This window comes from Juglans regia, chromosome 15 (genome assembly GCF_001411555.2).
Source record: "Juglans regia cultivar Chandler chromosome 15, Walnut 2.0, whole genome shotgun sequence".
In the NCBI taxonomy this organism is placed as follows: domain Eukaryota; kingdom Viridiplantae; phylum Streptophyta; class Magnoliopsida; order Fagales; family Juglandaceae; genus Juglans; species Juglans regia.
This window is the reverse complement of record NC_049915.1, coordinates 3,489,670-3,510,209: the sequence shown is the minus strand read 5'-3', so window position 1 is coordinate 3,510,209 and position 20,540 is coordinate 3,489,670. Positions and strand designations below refer to the sequence as shown.

General features: G+C 35.7%; 1 protein-coding gene and 1 pseudogene across 1 annotated transcript; both read left to right on the top strand.

The window, feature by feature from the left end:
• The first annotated feature begins 195 nt into the window (after positions 1-195).
• On the top strand, positions 196-12,778 carry LOC109008854 (PITH domain-containing protein 1). The gene is made up of 9 exons (XM_018989091.2): positions 196-405; positions 2,623-2,703; positions 4,634-4,683; positions 4,808-4,885; positions 5,549-5,606; positions 5,686-5,735; positions 11,145-11,253; positions 11,357-11,418; positions 12,466-12,778. Exons 1-9 carry the CDS (start codon positions 259-261, stop codon positions 12,506-12,508), a joined length of 678 nt encoding a protein of 225 aa, XP_018844636.1. The 5' UTR covers positions 196-258; the 3' UTR covers positions 12,509-12,778.
• Positions 12,779-16,091: 3,313 nt separating this feature from the next.
• On the top strand, positions 16,092-20,418 carry LOC109008858 (annotated as a pseudogene).
• Positions 20,419-20,540: the final 122 nt, after the last annotated feature.

The following is a 20,540-nucleotide window of genomic DNA, read 5'->3' as shown; positions in this document are numbered from 1 at the left end:
TTTAAATTTTGAAAAAGTTAAATTATTTATTATATTTTATATGTAAATTTAAAAAAATTATAATAATAAAATAGAATAAAATGAAATACTTTCACAATCCAAACGATACTAAAGTTTAAATCGTTAACAATTTGGAATGCAAAAGTTGAAAAATTTATAATAATTTAAAGATTGAAAATTATACGAACTTTTTTTATCTTATCTTTCAAGACACACGAAAATGTCTAACGACGTCGTTAAATCTCCATTGTTTATCTAATGCCTTTTTCCGTGTTCGTTTCAGATGATCATTGCTTTAGCTCTGAGATTTTTGATTCCGAGATGGCGTGCTTACACGACCACAGTTGCGAAGATCACGATTGTTCCGCTGATTGGTCTCTTTACAAGCACATAGACATCTCTAAGGTAAGTCTCTCACTTCGCTCCGTTTTCTTTCCTCATCTTTACGCACGTATGTATGTTCCGTTCCGCTTCATTCGACAAAAATCGAAGTTTTATGAATGGCGGCCATCTTTTGGTTGGTTGTTCGAAGAAACCTGATATATAATGTTGAATAGCTTAAGTCGAAATAATTCTTGGTTGTTTCATAAATAATTATACATAGATGCTGTATTGGCATTGGAATTAAATGCTACAATCTTATTTGCACCATTTTGCTGGAGGTTGTAACTTGTAAGACAAACTCGGTTCCAGCTTATTGTGTGTAATGTCGTTCAATGGGTTATCTTCTTCCAGGTTCGGTTTTGGTAGTTGGGTTGTAGAAATATTTGAGTGTTACAAAGGTTTTCCTTTGGATTATTTGAGAGTTATGCAACTTGAGTCATGAAGATATTAACACAAATAATTTCCGTTCTGGAGTTTCATCAACAATTTGCTTAGCTGATATGAGGATGGGGAACCCAATTGTTATGATCCTAAGAGCTAAGGTTTCAACCAAATTAGTATCCAACAATCCTAGGGCTTTTGATCAATGGTTAAACCTTTAACCCTTAGGATCATAACACCAACATTTTGATGAGGAAGGGAGAGGAGGTTTCTTGCATGTTATTTCATATCTTACAATATCCAGATAATGAAATCAGTTTGTAAGTAGAAACGTGTTAAGTTTCAGATATTAACCTTACGATACTCCTTAGGCCTTGGTGAATTTTTTTTTTTTTTTTGGTCAAACCCATAGTGGAGAATCCGGAGATAGAAGTGGTTTTGGTATGAGAATTTGCAAGCTGGGTTTTTGGCTTTCTATTTAGAATGGAGTCGATGCCCTACCTTAAGGCAGTTGGGGATCAGTGGGAGAGAAGATTGGAATGGCGAAAGAAGCTGTACCTTGAGAGGGATGAATATGGTGACATTGTGTAACTTGCAATGGGAGGGTTAGATCATAGGGCCTTGCAAGTCATGATGGAAATCTTAGAAAGCACGTGGCTATGGAGATCTGATATGTTCTCATGTTTACTCCTTGTGTACTTGGGTTTTGCCTACTTTTATGAATAAAACTTCTTGATTACGTATAAAAAAAAATATGGATATGATATGTTCTCGTGGAATCCTGGGGATCTAAGCATTTTTTGGCTGTATTTGCACTTGAGGAATTTGTGTAAAGGAATTCAAGGTAAAATGAGTTTTATGTTTTCAGAATGTGCCTTTTGGAATCTTTGGGGATCTCTTCTTGGTTGAGAAGGATTAGGGTGATCTTGTGAGGATATTGTGAAGCTGAGGATCAGCATATGTTGCACTTTGCTACAGCCATTTTTTTTAAGAAGAGTGATGGTACCCCCAGTTTCACTTTTCTACAGCCATTGTTTCTCTAAATTCTTATTTTACTTAGGAATATGCTGAGTCTTACTTAGAGATGAATCTTTTCTTCATTTGGGTGTCCAAGAAGGTTAAAATATGTGGTTGAAACTTGAAAGTGTTGTCTCGATCGTAAATTTCAATCCATATTTGATATATTTCTTTTATTATCTATCTATATAGAGGAAATGTACCTCCGTTGAAATTATGTTTCACAGCTTCTGGACTTGGCATACCCCAACATAAATGAGAGGTGGATATCAGGATATACACGCATTGAATATAGATATTATCCTTTTAAACATAAAACGGATAATGGTTCAGATCTTTTAATAAATGGTGCTGTTTATCTTATGCCTTTTGTGTGAAATCAATCCGTGCCTCATTAAGACTTTATTTAATAGTCATACGTATGGTCAAGCAGTAAACACTTGACTGTATGTTACTTATAAAAAAAAAAAAAACTTGACTGTATGCTTGGGTAGGGGAATTTTAGTTGTAATTTCTGTAACTTCATAATCTTGTCAATGATATAGATTTTTTCTAATAATACCTGTGAAACTTGATTAATTTCCTCAATTGTGGCATAGGAATACCATCTTACATAGAAAAATTCACTGTATGGTAAGCGATATAGATCACTGGAGCTCTTCTTTGCTGATTGACAGGATGCCACATTCCATCAGAGTCATTATTTGACTATACTTGCAACTAATATGCATTAACATTCCTCCTTGAGAAAATGTAGTATTTTTTTGTTTATTTATATGATTATTTGGGTTATTTTATTTTATTCTTAAATTTTGAGAAGTAATTTGGGTTGTTTCTTAGGTAACTGCTTTGAATGAGGCTGTTCCAGGAAGTGTCAAGTCAGTTTTTAAAGCTTGGGAGCAGCGACTTAGTTCTTCTGAGGTGATTAGCCTGAATATCCACTTCTTTTTTTATATTCTTCATGTCAATGGTAGTTTTTTAAAGTATAATTGAAATGCATAAACACGCTTGTGTGAATGTATGTGAAAGGCAAGCCCCTTGGCACTGTTGGATGGCAAGGCTGACTTGGCATCCCAACCTTTCTCTTTAACAAAGAAAGTTACTGCTTTGAAACAGAGTTTGAAAGGAAAAAAATGGTGATGAAAAGTTTGGGGTTAATATGCTGGTCATGACTCATGTCAACTATGTCCCTTCTATCTAAAATTAGGATATTTTTCTTTCTGGTTTTACAATATAAATCTAGCTAATTACAGAAGCCAGTGTGAAAATTTTCCTTTTCTCCATTGTCCATGTTATTTAGTGCCAAAGTATAAGACCACAAGCTCCTTTCTTTTCATCCTGTTGCTTTGTGTTTGTCTGCATTGCACTGACAATTTGTTTTTTTTCTATAAGTAAAAAGAAATGTGCACTTGACAAAATTACCCAGTATAGCTTCTACTTCCACCTAGTGTATGTTATTTTTTTGTTCAGCTTATTCTTTATTTATTTATTTTTTTTGATAATTAAATAAATTCTATTAATCAAAGAATAGGCAAAGCTTGATACATCTATAGTTTGCCCTAGCTAAGTAGGAGCAATAGAGATAAGGAAATCATGAAAATCTAGGCCATTAAAGTCAACAGCAATGGCGCAAGTACAAAGAGTTCTAAGAAAGAAAACTTTCAATTCCTCCATCGATCTCTCTTTGTCCTCAAACGTCCGTTCATTGCGCTCCTGCCACAAACACCACATGATGCATATAGGGATCATCTTCCACACGACTTTAATCTGTCGAATACCTCTCATGTTTGTCCAGCTGGCCAAAACCGCCACAACTGTCTCAGGCATAACCCAAGCCAAGTCTACTCTACCAAGAACCTCATTCCATAACCCTCTAGCTGACTCACAATGTAGTAGAAGATGGTCCACAGATTCACCCCCCTTCCGACACATACAACACCAATCACAGCTTATTCTTTATGTACAACATCTTTGTTTTTTCTTTCTCTACATGTATTATAAGCTGTTGACTTTTCAGAATAGTCCTTCTTTTACTTGGAAGTGTATTTGGAGGTCTCATGTGCCTTCCAAAGTTGCCTTTTCATATGGACTGCCTCTCTTGGGAAAATTTTGACATTGGACAATGTAAGGAAGCATGATTTTATAGTTATGGATTGGTGTTTCATGTGTAAGAAGCATGGGGAAAACATTGATCATTTACTTTTGCATTGTGAGTTGGCAAGGGCTTGTGGGATGGTATTTTTTGTAGAACCGGTTTGGCTTGGGTGATGCCTTTGAGAGTGGTTGATCTTCTTGCGTGTTGGAACAGACTTCGTGATTGTTCTCAAGTGGATGTGGCTTGGAAGATGGTTCCTTTGTGTCTTATGTGGTGCATTTGGATGGAAAGGAGTGAGCGGTGTTTTATTGATAAGGAGTGTACTTCGGTGAAACTCCAAAACTTTTTTGTGCACTCTATTGCTTTGGTTTTCTGCTTTAGTGATTAATGGAGCTTCCTTCTGCTCATGATTTTCTGTTGTTGCTTTCTGTTTCTTAGAATGTATTTAGGAGTTTTTTTTTCCGTATATTTCCTGTTTACATGGGCTTTGCCTATACATTTGCTTATAAAAAAATTACTTCTTACTTATAAAAAAAAGACAATATTATCTGCCCAAAGTATCTCACAATCACATTCATAGCACTCATTTCAGCACTAATGTCACCCAGTTTTATGCATCCAGCATGCCTAGGATTAGATAGTAATGCTGTTCTCAGGGTTTTTTCAGGGTTGAATAATCGTGAATAATTGTTGCTATTGTATGCAGTATATGTTGCCATTTGCATGAAGCTCATGTGATTTTGTTTGCTGTGACAGGAACACTTGGAGAGCAATGAGGGCGATCCAGAGTTACTCGTTTTCATTCCGTAAGTCATTCCTCATGTTTTATAGAGTCTGGTATCTTTAAAACACGAGAAAAATTGCTAAAACAAACTGTTCTCAAGGGCTCAAAAATGTTTTTCATTCTATTTGTTGGATTAATTGTGACAGATTCACGTCAGATGTTAAGATCAAGAGCATTTCAATTGTTGGAGGTGCTGATGGAACAAGTCCTTCGAAGATGAGAGCGTAATTTTAACCTTTAATATTTTTTTTCATTTTTCATATTGATTTCTCATTTTGGTTTTTATATTTTGCAAGTTAGATTAACGATGCAAGCAGTTATTCTATCAACTAGATCATATTGACATAGATTTTTTAGGAACAGCCTTCTATCTTTCTTATAATGCCAACCTAGAACTAATATGATATTCATCCTGCATCCATTTGCAGTCAAAAACTTGGACGTATTTTATTAACTAGTGCCATTTCTATAGCATTTTGTGGTCATACATGAAAATATGGACTTGTTACTTATAGTTTCATTAATATACAGTTATTTCAGCCTGGCCAGTCCCTGCTTATTTAGATGTGTTTCTTCCTCTTCTACTAAATATTTCTTTTGTCCATTTCCCTCTCCCCTGGATGGACAGCTAAGTATCTTCAAGATATAGGGCATCTAATTCTGCTAATTTTTTAGTATGTTAAAAAGAAATGAACCACAGTAATACTCGACCATCTGTTATTCTGTATGGACCTCATATTTGACACTGACACCAGGAATTTTATAGGAAAATAAGATCAGGCACTCTTTTAACTGATATGAATTTTTTTTTAAGTTTCTATTCCCACTAATTTTCCTGTTTGCAGAGGGGTAAAAAACACTCAGAATAATTTTTGTTTCTAAATTAGGTTCATCAATCGAGATGGCATTGACTTTTCGGATGCTGAAAGTATGCAAGCTATTCAGGTATTGCCTCTTATGTTGTTAAGCCATTTATTGTAATTCAAACTTAAATTTGTGTGACATTTGTTCTTAATGTTTGGAGGAGTGGGATTTGGCTGAGAATTTGCAAGGTGTGTTAGAATACCAAACAAGGTAATTATTCCTTCCTTCCATTCTAGTTGATGATACCATGTTGCCTTTGCTCAAGAGTAGTTTTCTTTCCTAAAGCAAGTCAGATGTGGTAGATGTAATTAACATATAGATAAAGTGATAGGCCCCAAATTCAGAGAATATTAATGCTAAAATGAATTGTTTCTCTTCGGGTGAGAAAGTACCGCACGATTTTGATAACAATTGATTTCTTGATTGCCCATTGATAACTTTGGCTGCTTAAATAAGTAAAGCCACGTACACTTCAAACCGAAATACAAGGAAAACTTATTAACTAATAACTGGACCACAGCGCACTTAAAACAGAGCATAAAACAGAGCATGCAATTATGTAAAAACAGGGGGCACAAATATTTCAAGTTTGAAAACATGTGGCTTACAGCGGATGGGTTTGTAGAGATGGTACGTGCTTGGTGGGCTTCGTATCAGCTTATTGGTACCCCTAGTTACATTCTTGCAGGCAAATTGAAGGCTCTTAAACAAGACTTGAGGAAGTGGAATTTGGAGGTGTTTGGTCACATTGACAATCAGAAGGGTACACTGATGGAGGAACTGCAAGACTTAGAAGAGAGAGTTCTTGGGAGATAATTCGGAAGATGTGGCATTAAGGAAGGGCATGGTTATGGCAAATCTGGAGAGGGTTTTGTTGTCAGAGGAGATTTCATGGCGTCAAAAATCCAGGGCTCTTTGGTTGAAAGAAGGCGATAGGTGTATGAAGTTCTTTCACAAAGTGGACAATTCACACAGGCGTAACAATGCTATTGAGTCTCTTAATTCAGGATCTCAGATACTAGCTTCTCCACCCGAGCTAGAAAACCATATAGTTCAGTACTATGAGACCCTTCTCTCAAAATCGGTTCCTTGGAAGCCAAAGCTTGATGCTTTGCATTTTGAGGCAATTGACCCGCAGAGTGTAAGAGTGTTGGAGAGACCTTTTGGTGAAGAAGAGATTTATAAGGTTATTTCGGGTATGGCTAAGGATAAAGCGCCGGGACCGGATGGGTTTACAATGGGTTTCTTTCAAACCTGCTGGGACATAGTAAAAGGTGATGTTGTGCAGGTTTTCAATGAATTTCATTCTTTCCAAAAGTTTGAGAATTCACTGAATGCGACCTTTATTGCTCTCATTCCCAAGAAACATGGGGCATCATTTATTGAAGACTTTCGGCCTATAAGTCTGATTAGTAGCGTTTATAAGATGATTTCGAAGGTACTTGCAAACCGGCTTAGTCCAGTGTTGGAACATATTATTTCCAAGTCCCAGAACGCCTTCATTCGTGGGAGACAAATCCTTGATTCAATACTCATTGCAAATGAGTGTTTGGATTACAGATTACGGGAGCGAAGTCCAGGTGTTCTGTGCAAGCTTGACATGGAGAAGGCATACGATCATGTGAATTGGGATTTTCTCTTATATTTGCTTGAGAGAACTGGTTTTGGGGATAGGTGGATTGCATGGATGCGTCATTGTATTTCAACTGCTCGGTTCTCAATTCTGGTTAATGGCACACCTGCTGGTTTTTTTGACAGTTCGCGGGGTTTGCGGCAGGGAGATCCACTATCTCCTCTTCTATTTGTTATAGTTATGGAGGCTTTAAGTAGGATGGTGCAGGCTGTTGTTGGGGGAGGTTTCTTATTGGGATTTCAGGTGGGCAATGGATCTGGTGGTTCCATTATTATTTCACATCTTCTTTTTGCAGATGACACGTTAGTATTTTGTGAAGCGACTAGTAGCCAGATCCAAACTTTGCGAGTTTTGCTACTTTGCTTTGAAGCAGTGTCAGGGTTAAAAGTGAATCTGGGCAAGTCTAAGAAGGTTCATGTGGGTGAGGTCTCTAATATACTAGGTTTGGCAAGCCTTTTAGATTGTAAGGTATCCTCGCTTCCAATGAAATATTTGGGCCTTCAGCTGGGAGCAACTTTCAAGAATAGAGCTATATGGGATGGAGTAGTGGAGAAGATAGAGAAAAAGCTAGCTGGTTGGAAAAGGGTGTATTTATCAAAAGGGGGTCGTTTCACCCTTATCAAGAGTACACTCACTAACCTCCCTACATATTTTCTATCTTTGTTTCTTATGACTGTAGGGGTGGTGAACAGAGTGGAGAAACTTTTCAGGGCATTTTTATGGGGAGGCATGGGGGAGGAGAAGAAGTTCCATCTTGTTAGATGGAAAACTGTATGTGCCTCAGTGGTGAATGGGGGGTTGGGAGTGTGTAATCTGAGAATTTTTAATAAAGCTTTATTGGAAAAATGGCTCTGGAGATATCATATGGAGAGGGGATCATTGTGGAAGGAAACTATTGATGCTAGATATGGGGTCGATTGGGGTGGTTGGTGCTTTAAGAAAGTGAGAGGGAGGTATGGTGTGGGTTTATGGAAGTACATAAGGAAGGGATGACCAGGTTTTGTAAATCAAATACGCTTTGTAGCTGGTGAGGGCACCTGTATCAGATTTTGGCGGGACATGTGGTGTGGAGATTATGCATTGGAAAGGGTTTTCCGGCCTTATATCGTATTGCAGTTAACGGGGAAGCTTTAGTGGCGGATGTGCGTGTATACTCTCATGGTGTGCAGCAATGGAATGTTCTTTTTATTAGGGATTTCCATGATTGGGAATTAACTATAGTTTCAGAATTTTTCAGCTTATTATACTCAATGGAGTTTCCTACACAGCGAAATAGTATGAAGTGGCGGCTTAATAACCACAAGAGATGCACAGTGAAGGCGTATTACAGCATCTTAACAACACAACTTGGTAGTATTCAGTTTCCTTGGAAGAGTATATGGAGGTCCAGTGTGCCTTCGAAAGTAGCTTTTTTTGTATGGAGTGCTGCTCTTGGGAAGATATTGACCACAGAAAATTTGAGAAAGAGAGGTTGTGTAGTGTTGGCTTGGTGTTACATGTGCAAAAAGAATGGAGAATATGTGGATCATCTATTATTACACTGTGAGTTAACAAGGGTGTTGTGGGATGAACTCTTTCTAAGGGTTGATGTTGCTTGGGTTATGCCTATAAGGGTTGTGGATTTATTGGGTTTTTGGCCAAACATGCAAGGCAGTCATCAAGTGGTAGTAGTATGGAAGATGATTCCGTTGTGTATTATATGGTGTATTTGGACGGAAATGAATGCACGTTGCTTTGAAGATAAGGAACGCTTAATGACCGAGTTGAAGAATTTTTTTTTCCATACTCTAATGTGCTGGTTTTCTACTATTGTATTACATGGGGATAATGTGCAGGAATTCTTGTTTCTATTTTACGTCTTTAGAATGTAGTTAGGAGTTCTTATATATATTTTCTGTGTACAAGGACTATGTCTTTTTTCGTTCATATATATAATATTAACTAACGGAAATAAATGACGTAAAACTCGCAACTACTAAGGACCCATTCCACTTCTGCACGTTCAGCCACGGCCCAGTCCACGCTGCATTGTTCTTCACTTCGCATAACGGTCCCGTCTGCTGTCTACATTGCATGCGTCTGCGTTGCCTCATTCCCTGCTGCTCGCATGCAACGTCTTCCTCATACATGCATGCAACGTCTTTCATGTCTCCTACGTCCACTCGTTTTCCAGATACTTGGGATTTGGCTTGAGGCCTTTCTTTGAACGCCGAGGCCTATCAATACCCCTCCCATCAAGTGAACTCTTGTCCTCAAGGTCCACAAAAGGAAACTGGTCCAACAACGACTGCTTCTTCTCCCCCGTGGCATCCTCCGCCTTGGTCTTCCTCCAATGTCTGCTGGTCAGTAGTGTCTTCACATACCACGTTACCTGCATGCCTCTCCAAGAGTAATAACTGCGGTTTTTGACATCTATGCCCAGCTGTGAAGCGTTCATTACAGTTGAAACAGAGGCCTTGTGCTCTTCTCCTTTGCATTTCTTCCCAAGATAAACGATGAATAGGGGCCGTAGATGTAGCAAGAGCTACACGAGTGGCTTTTGGAAGAGCTAAAGGAGCTCTTGTAGGTGGGGATTGCTCGAACCTTTGCTGCCGTGTAAGTTGATTGTCTCGCATCCGTGCCAAGTTAATGGCATCCTTGAGGGACTGAGGTTTAAACATCCGAATTCCATCAGCAATTTCAGCTTTTAAGCCGCCCATGAATGTCCCCACTAACGCCTTCTGAGTCCATCCTTGAACCCTGTTGCCGAGCTTCTCAAACTCGCACTGATAATCACGCAAAGTCCCTAGCTGTCTGACTCGGGAGAGAGCTTCTTCAAAGTCCTCACACTCCGATGGTCCAAAGCGAGCCCAGAGTTCTTCTTCGAATTTCTCCCATGAAATCACTTGTCCTTCTTCTCGAAATGTTCTGCAAATCCACTGCCACCAGTGGTTAGCCTCTCCTTCCAGATGGTATGCTGCCATGGAAACTTTATGGGCTTCCACCCTGCCCGATTACTCGAAGAACTGGTTCACACGGTTGAACCATTCTGTTGGGTCATCCCCCGAAAATCTTGGAAATTCCAGCTTCGCCATTTTGGATGAGACGATCTACCGACCTCCATCGTGGTTTTCTCGGTGGTGATTGCCATGATTTGAGGACTCCGGGTTAGAGAGCAACACATTGGAAAGTCAATTGAGGGTTTCCTCCAAATGGTGGAGTTTGTTGTTCATCCCAAACTCCATTCGCTGTAGTCCTTCTTGAACTGCACCAAGTCCAGACTCCAAGTGCTCAATACGCTCCTTATTGGCTCCTATAGTAACCTGGCTCTGATACCAATGATAGGTCCCAAATTCAGAGAATATTAATGCTAAAATGAATTGTTTCTCTTCGGGTGAGAAAGTACCGTACGATTTTGATAACAATTGATTTCTTGATTGCCCATTGATAACTTTGGCTGCTTAAATAAGTAAAGCCACGTACACTTCAAATCGAAATACAATGAAAACTTATTAACTAATAACTGGACCACAACACACGTAAAACAGAGCATGCAATTATGTAAAAACAGAACAAAACTAACGGAAATAAATGATGTAAAACTCGCAACTACTAAGGACCCATTCCACTTCTGCACGTTCAGCCACTACCCAGTCCACACTGTGTTGTTCTTCACTTCGCTTAACGGTCCCGTCTGCTGTCTACATTGCATGCGTCTACGTTGCCTCATTCCCTGCTGCTCGCATGCAACATCTTCCTCATACATGCATGCAACGTCTTTCACGTCTCCTACGTCCACTCGTTTCCCAGATACTTGGGATTTGGCTTGAGGCCTTTCTCTGAACGCCGAGGCCTATCATAAAGCATGTTTCTTTGTTTCCTTGTATCGTAGTGATGTAGCCTGTGAAGTACATTATTAGAACTCATGTACAACTTTTTTGCAAGGGTTTTATCATCATGATTAGTTATCTTCTACTTGCTGATGTTATGTTAGTACATAAAATTAGGTATTCTAAATTCCAAAGTGTGGCAAATATCACGTTGCATTTTCCTGAGAATTTTGGCGGTGACACAACTCAGATACAATATATTGGCTTAAAAGGTGAAGCTACCCAGGTAATCTCATTGCCACAGAACAGGTCTGATGATTTATTGGTTGTACTTACCGCGAGGGGGCTTGTTATTGGTTCTATGATTGATTTTCTTCCTGTTATTACAGTTGAAGAGGGATGTGGTTGCAACCATCGTTTATGAGCTTATGCCAAATCCTTCTGACCACAAGTAACTCTCTCTCTCTCTCTCTCTCTCTCTCTCTCTCTCTCTCTATATATATATATATATATATCTGTGTGTGTCTGATTGATTTAAAGTCTAAGATGTTGTAGTGGAATGTTGTTAATTATTGGGTTTCTTGTGAAGAAAAACTTGGTGTTTTCTATGTGTGGAATTATAAAAAGGCTTGACTAGAGTATGTGTTGTAAACCCAGGCAACCCTCATCCTATTTCCAGGCCTCATCCTATTTCCCGGCCTGGGACTGTCTTAAGTTGCATATCTTTTTGGGATGGGCCGGGAACTTATCTCCTTCCTCATATTACTCAGCAGAAAAATGCAAGTCATCAACAGCCTATATGCTGAGCTGCTGCTGATTCTTTTCATGACTAGGCTGTACAAATTATCAACGAATTGTTGGTTTTATACTTAGAGGGATTCGGATCCCTGCTTCCTGAGAGCCCTAGAGTCTTTAAAAGCCAACTGGCTTCAGCATCTAACTCAGTTTAGGGGGTGATTGGACAACCTCTGGAAGAGAATGTTTTGCTTACATATTACGCCGACTCTGAGAAATAAAATTGTTATGTTAGGAAAGATTCTCTTCCTCTAATTTGTTGATCATTGTGTTGTGTGTTCGGCACCAATGAACATTACAAATGATTTATGCTGAATTGATGAAAACGTGCTCGGTATTGTTTTCAGTGCCACTGTAAATAAGATCACGATTTGTTAATTTTGCTTTAAAACAGGTTTGATGTTTGACCAGTAAATACATCTGTTTTCTGGCCCATGCTAATGTACTTATCTACTAACGTGAAATTCAATTAATATAGCCCCATAAATCATGAATTAATATATGCCCTTCTGTCTGTATCCTGTATCTAGAATCTAGTGTCGAGTTCGGAGTTTTTCTAAGGACTCAAAAGGTTACCTTAGGCACTTAGCCAGTTGCATACGGTTCCAAACTTCCAATATCGTCGGATTCTTTGATTATGTCATGATGCATTCTGTACTTAGTACATCTATCTTGTTTACTGAAAACATTTGCTTATTTGCAGGGCACGGGCTGAAGGTGGTGGGGGTCTTTCTCATGTGGAATGAAGAGTACCTGCTATCTCTAGCATGTTTTTTCTGGAGTGGATTCTTCCTTCTGTACTCCTGTTCTTGAAATGTTGCTGAAACCCATTACTTTCTTTCTTGCTGGTGACTGGACCATTTAATGCTTTTCAATTGCTCTGATTTTCTCTATGTAATGCATCAAAACAAAATTAGAGAACAATTTCTGGAAGAACTAGTGTGATTTGTTAATATTTGGTTAACACCTTGAAAATGACAAGGAAAAGAATTTCCGGTGTTTGGTTGCATTCAAAACTACTATGACTATATTTACATGACTTCAAAATTAATAATTCTGATTAAAAAAATATTAATATACTCTAGAAAAAAAAAAAGAGAAGATAATCAATCTAATAAGTCTTAAGATTATTTGCAATAATAAGATTCTCTCTCTAAAAGATTTTCTATAAATTCCATCACAATTCAATATCGATATATATATATATATATATATTGGCAATTTAACAAAACAAAAGGATTGATGAACTTGAAAACATTGTGAATTGATTAAGTCTCGTTTGTTTTCGTAGATGAGTTGAAATGAAATTTAAATAAAATATTATTTTTATTTTAGAATTTAAAAAAATTGAATTGTTTATTTTATTTTGTATGAAAATTTAAAAAATTTGAGAATTCCTTGAATTACAGTACTCTATGAAGATGATGCCTAAATAGGTCTTAAAACAGTGAAGAAGCCTAAGAGAGATACGAAGAGCGAATCTTGCGGAAACAAGTGCAAAATTGCCATTTTTTCCACCTTTTTATTTATTGTTTGAAGAGGGAGGAAAAACAGCAGAACCAAAGGAAAATCAAAACAATGAGCAAATAGTAAGTACATAATGTAGAAACATCCTGGTTGTGACAAAATCCCGATAACAGCTGGGTTTTCAATCTCCAAGTGAATTAGCTGAGTGAAGGAAAGAAGTGCCAAAAATAGAAACATCAAATCAATTGTAGAGAGTAAGGTAGGAGGAAGAAATCGAAGATAAGGAGGAGCTTCCATTTTGGTAGAAATGAGTTAATCTATTCTTAAAGTTGGTGTGTAAAGCCCACCAAATTTTAAAATTTATCTTTTAAATTAATTGTATATTTGAAATTGCGGCGAGTAATATAGCTTTTGGCTTAAATCTTATAGTTGTAGAGCTTAAATAATAATCTCTATTATAAGAATGTTATTTATTGTTTGGTAATCATATGTCTAAAATATTTTCAACATATTACTTTTTTTTTGGAAACAACATAAAAAAATATTTTTTGAAGTAGAACTAACATAAAATGTCATTTGAAGTTCCTAGTGTCGTGCCTAAGATAAAATTAAAGGGTAATGTCGTAATTATCTGAAAATTGTATGAATATTTTTTTCAATTGATAGTTTTTTTTTTAAATTGAAATTATGCCATATAAGCATTTTACTATAATTATTCTGTATACTGGTTTGAGAATAAAATAAGTCACAAGCAAAAGGTTGTGTTACACATCATCCTACACCACATACCACTTATGTTTTAATTTTTTTTTTTTTATCCCTACTAAACTAATTAAGATCTTCTACTCATCATCCATATACCACATATATGGTAAGGGGAAAAAAAATTATGTGTGATGTGTGGTGTATGGATGACGAGTAGAATTTTTTTTTTTTATTGACCCACTAATTCTTTTCTATTAATCTTTCTTTTACGCCCTCACCAACTAGGCAAGAAATGAAAATATTCAATCTCATAAATATTTAAAATAATTATATTTAAAATGATTTACACCACACACAATTTATGTGACATGATTTAATTTGAAGAATAAATTAAATATTTAAGAAAGCTCTGGCCAGGATTGGTTATGAGTCAATTTAGTTAAAGAAACAAACACATTATAGTATAACTATATAATTAATAATATTACTCATCTTACTGTAACTACTATAATGTTATTCCCACTTGAAAAATGTTATTTTTTTTATCTTAAATTTTATTATTCTCAATTATATTTATTGAATAACATATATTAAGTAATTATTTTTTAAATAATTAATATATAAATCACTTAAAATATAATACTTCCAGTTTGATTCGGCATTCTCTTGATATAGGGCAAATATGAGAATTTCTAAAATCTTCAAGATTTTTAATAACTTTATTCTCAAATATCATTTGAATACAAAATATTTTTCAATTTTAAATTTTTAACTTTTTTATCTAATTATTACTTAAACAAAGAAAAATCAATATAACTTTTACAACGTTCAAATTAAAAATTATATCAAAAAAATATATTTAAACAATTTTTTAACTTCATCTATTCACTTTTACAGATTCCAATATAATATTTGTTTTAAAATATTTTTTTATTTTAACTTTTTTTCTCATATTTTCTAAAATCCAATAAAACATCCTAGAACTATTTTGTTATTATTTACAAAATTTTAAAATGAGTAATGCTACATATACTTATAGAGTGAGCAAATGCCACACAATTATTTTGAAAAAAAGTAGAGTCTACTATTAAAATATTAATTATTTTATATGAGTCTAGTATTTACGTACTCTTTTTTAAAATAATTATACAATACTTACGTAATTCATGACTGCAAATATCGTTTTTCTTTTAAAATACTTTGAGGCTGTAAACATCCTCTAAAAGCTTTAGGGATCATGTTAGCGGGCCGCCCAGGGTTTACCGCTAGTTATAAATTTTTGTTTTTTTTGTTTTAATTTTTTTTTAAGATTTGTAATCATTAAAAAAAATAAAAAATAAATACACAATTTTACTAATAATGATTTCCTTAATTATTAAGTAAAAATTAAAATGCATGAGCGATAAAATTAAGAGGGCAAACTCATAAGGCCATCTAGCATTTTCCAAATTTTTATACTGAAAGGTTTGGATTCAAAACCCACCTCAACTTATCTCAACTCATCTCATCTCATCATTATAATTTTCTCAAATTCTCACACAAAATATAATAAACAATTCAACTTTTCAAATCTCAAAATAACTTTTCTAAATTTCTACACCAAATATAATAAATAATTTAATTTTTATTCTACTATTCATAAATAATTTCAACCCATCTTAACTCATCTCTGAATCAAAATCTCTCCAGTAGTACTACACCCACCAGTGGATTCCACCAATGAGTGCTACCGATAAGGCCAAACAAACCTTTTTTTTTATTCTTTTTTAGAAATGCTGGTATGTCTTCTTATTTTGTCTTCTTATTTTGACGGCTTATATATTTATTTAATTTTTAAATTTTTTTTCTTAATAGTTAAGAAAATGACTATTAGTATATTGGTATTTTTTTATTTTTAAAAATGTTTAAATATATTTAAAAAATATTTGAAATAAAAAATAAAAAAAAATAAAGTGCAAATTGTACTAAACGGCACAAAGAGTGAGCATGCCCAAGAGACAAAGTAGCATCACTCTTTCGTTTTTACATTTTTTTATACCTATCAACCTTTAAAAAAAATCATGACATCATTAAAAAAAAACCCTTATTTAATCATTAAATAATAATAATAATAATAAACCATCGGTGAATCCACCGGCGGATTAAGCATTATTCCTTTATGATTTCGAAACTCCCGGGAACTTAAACATCATACTTTCGAGGCGTCTCTTCTTCTTCCTGTTAAAGCATTCCTTATCGTTTGTGATTTCTCGAGAATTGAAGTGTTTTGGCGTTCTTCTCTATTTATGGAAAATACCGTTTGCACTTACGACGCCATGTCCGCGGCGTCATTCTCCGGTTTGCTTTCCCGTACGAATCTCTGCAAATCGGATCATACAATTCCAAGGTAAGCGTCGCGCCTGTGACCGTCCGATTCCACGGATCGGGCCTGAATGTTCATCAAACACATTTTTGAACTCGCAGATCGTAAAGTATGATTGTAGTGTTTGTATAGAGACGAATACATTCAGACACCATTGGGGAACACAAACTACAAAAATGTTTATGCATTTCATGCCGTTGATGCGGACATACGTACATATCTATTAATTGAGTATCGTTTGGTCCTTGTACAATGAATGTGTATTCCGCTCTTTAGAAACTTCTTTGATCATATTATGTTACCTTGGACTTGTTTGTTTGATGGATAGTTAATTTTGGGTTAGTCTGTTCATTCATATTGAAACTGTAAGTTTACTGAGCTATATATATGTGTATATATATATGTATATATTCTTGCAAAAATTTTCTACAACTTACCCCCTGAATTGATTAGTGTTTCAAAGATCGAATAGAAACAAGTGCAAGCAGCTAAATACACGGGCTATCTTAACAACAATACCAGTTTATGATTTATGATTTCTTCTCAAACATCAATGGACCCTCTCTGATTTTATGGTTTTCTCTTGTGAATGAATATGAGTGAATTCTTTTGAAAACTGAAATTACGCAAGAGCAAGCTTTTTACATTGGTGTTTGAGATATTTTGTTGACTTGGTAACTTTCTGTGAAATTTAAACCTACTAATTTTTCAATAATGTGGGCATCTGAATCTTTCAGTAGTTCATTTTACTAAAGCAAAGATCTGAATGAAGTTTATTTGTTGGCAGGTCATGCTTGTGTACCCGATCTCTTATATCTGACTCCAGACATTTATCTGAGAGATTAAAGGATCATCTTGATAAATCTTCATCTAAAGCATTTGTTGTTTCATGTTCTAGCACAAGTGATAACGGAAATGAACTAGTTCGGAGATCACATCATTGTGAACCCTGAAATACAGAGGGGCAGACATTTTATTCTGCGCGGGTGTATGCATGTACGGTGGAGCTGATATAAAATCTGATTCACAGTACACCGCCATGGAAGAGAAGGTTGGAGTGCTGCTTCTGAATCTAGGAGGACCAGAAACTCTTGATGATGTTCAACCATTCTTGTTCAACCTATTTGTAGATCCGGTATGTTACTTTATTGTTTCAGTCTTGCCTGATTGTGTCAGCGTCGAAGTTGCTTAGTAGTCTCTTTGGGCCATAATAATAATAATAATAATATTCTCGCTTTGAGTCAGGATATCATCCGACTCCCAAGGTTGTTTCAGTTTCTCCGTCGTCCATTGGCCAAGTTAATATCTGTGTTCCTGGCTCCCAAAATCAAAGCTAGGTATGCTGCTATAGGAGGTGGTTCTCCTTTGCATAGAATAACAGATGAGCAGGTAGAATACAGTTCTTGTCCAAATGCATATTTATTTTTGTTTCATGATTCTTGTTACTGGTTTTTTTTTTTTTTTTTGTTCTTGTTGAAAATATTTACTTTTTAGGTATAGTTTAGTATGGATTTATCTATGGTTTGAAGTGCTCGTTGCAGGCACATGCACTCAAAATGTCATTGGAAGCCAAAAGCATGCCTGTGAATGTCTATGTTGGAATGCGGTACTGGCACCCATTCACCGAGGAAGCAATTCAGCAAGTGAGTTTTATTTTTGAGAAACTATTACAGACACAAGAGATCATATAAAATAAATTTATAAATTGATGTGATTTCATGGAATCCATTAGATCTATTTTATAATAAAAGTAACTTTCGATCTAACGTTCCACGTCAAGTTACATCAGTTTGTAGTTTATTTTTGTATAATCACTTTGTAGCTAAAGTATTTTCCTTATTTTCTGAGTTCAAGCCTATTTTTGGGTGATGTCAAGACATTCGGAAGGTCTTGCCTTAGTTGTATGTTTTGGTAACTGCCTTGCTCATGAAAGAATAAAGATAAAAATGTTAAAACTAAAAATATAAAAATGTCTTTAACGTCATCTATCTGTCTTTCAATTAGTTGAGTCAAATGGCTGAAGTTCTTTATCTTTGGTAGATTAAAAAGGACAGAATAGCCAAGCTTGTTGTGCTGCCACTGTTTTCCCAGTTCTCCATCTCCACAACTGGGTCAAGCATTCGTGTACTTCAGACTATGTTCAGGTGATAATCTTTTCAGTTTGTGACCTTGATCATCTTTAAGCATGTAATTAGATTGTCGTTTCTCCCACTTTTATTAATCTCTTTGAAGTCTGAATATAAGGCTTTCTATCAGAGAGGATGCAGATCTATCAGAGCTACCTGTTTCTTTTATAAACTCTTGGTATCAACGAGAAGGTTACATCAAGTCAATGGCTGACTTGATTGAGAAGGAGTTAACGAGTTTTTTGAAGCCGGAAGAGGTGCGTTTAATTTCAGAAACGACTGCTTTGACATGTGTGTCTGTGTCAAAATTTATTGTTCTGGTCATATGATGAGTTTACTGATGTCCGAACTGCTGCTTATTCTTGTGGTATTGTAGGTTATGATACTCTTCAGTGCTCATGGAGTACCAATAAGTTATATAGAGGATGCAGGGGATCCATACAAAGATCAAATGGAGGAGTGCATTTGCTTAATCATGCTGGAGTTGAAAGCAAGAGGAATTAACAATGAGCATACTCTTTCTTACCAGGTTGGCTGTAGAACTTAAGTTCTTATGTTTTAGCTTTTAAGTTCTTTCTTTACTTGATTCTTGCCACAATCTTGTGTTGCTTGCTTTTGGCTCAACTTTAAGCTCGTTTCTCGTTTGTTACTGGATAGAGACCATTTCATTAATTTTTTATAGCCTTCCTTTTTTGTTTTGCCCCCTTCTTGTGGTTTAGATCAGAGCAGAGTTGGCCCTGTGCAGTGGCTTAAGCCCTATACCGATGAAGTTCTTGTTGAGCTTGGCCAGAAATGTGTGAAGAATCTCCTAGCTGTTCCAGTGAGGTATATCCTTCATAGTTAGTTATTTTAATGAATAAATAGTGCATTTAATTGGATAAAAAGAATGTGTCCTAAATTTTATCAAGAGAACTGGTACAGACACAAAGAGATTACACAAAAGTAAATCCACAAACTAACATGGCTTCACGTAATGTGTTAAATCTATTTTACATTAAAAGTAACTTTACAATCTGACATACTGCATCAAGCCACATTAGTTTGTAGATTTACTTTTGTGTAATCTCTTTGTGACTAAAGTATTTCTCTTTTATCAATGATTTTATTTGGTTTCTGGAAGATAATTATCATTGTTTTTTATTATCTTTGAACTTGCTTCGTTTAAGAAGAGGAGTTATTGCAGAAGTTGTGGAACTTGCTGCATTATCTGACCGCAGGTTGTTTAAATTTTGACACAGCATTTCAAGCTATCATTGAATATATATATATATAACTTTCTTGGTGCATTTCCTTCAGTCTTAGCTCTGATTAATACGTCCACCTTCGTATGGGCCATAGTACATTTTAATTTAATTGAATGTTTATTCATATTCAAGCTTTGTGAGTGAGCACATAGAGACTCTGGAAGAGATTGATATGGGGTACAAACACTTGGCACTTGAATCTGGAATTGAGAATTGGGGCTGCGTCCCTGCCCTTGGATGCACATCTTCTTTCATCATGGATCTGGCAGATGCTGCAATCGAAGCTCTACCATCAGCAATAGCCATCTCAACCTCAAGGAGCACCTCCAAAGCTGTTGATCATTACCCAATGCAATAGGTAATCAAAATGCTCTTTGGTTCCATCTTGGCAGTTGTCTTGCTTTTTGTCCCCAAAAATGGTATTGGCCTTTTGGAACCATCTCTTTTGAGGGGGATCAAAACACTTGAATTACTGCTCATATTTTGTAGATTCTGCACTTAAAAGAGAATGGTTGAAACAAAGTAACAGAGGTTGTATTGATTATTGAGACCATTTTCTCTATTGTTTGCTTTTTCACATCTTCCCCAAAGCTATACATAGAATAGAGCATTCTTGAGCTGTAAATTTTTGTAGCAGGACATAGTTATGATCAGTGAAGCTTATTTTTCGAATACATATGACTTGTGTTTAATTTACTTCACCCCGAATGAAAAGCATGGCATTAGAGGATAATGAAGGGAGTGGATCAATGACTAATTATACAGTGTATCAAAGTAAAAGAGCATAAGTGAAGATACCTTAAAAAAAAAAGCACGAGGAAAACTAAAAAAACTATTTTTTTAAATAAAACTAATAATTTTAAATTTAAATAAA

What these genes read in the sequence shown, in the direction of transcription:
- LOC109008854 (XM_018989091.2), top strand. Translation starts at nt 259, where the DNA reads ATGCCTTTTTCCGTGTTCGTTTCAGATGATCATTGCTTTAGCTCTGAG. An exon ending in AGCGACTTAGTTCTTCTGAG is followed by an intron (nt 2,704 to 4,633) that starts GTGATTAGCCTG and finishes TTGCTGTGACAG; the next exon opens with GAACACTTGGAGAGCAATGA. An exon ending in TAAAAGGTGAAGCTACCCAG is followed by an intron (nt 11,254 to 11,356) that starts GTAATCTCATTG and finishes CTGTTATTACAG; the next exon opens with TTGAAGAGGGATGTGGTTGC.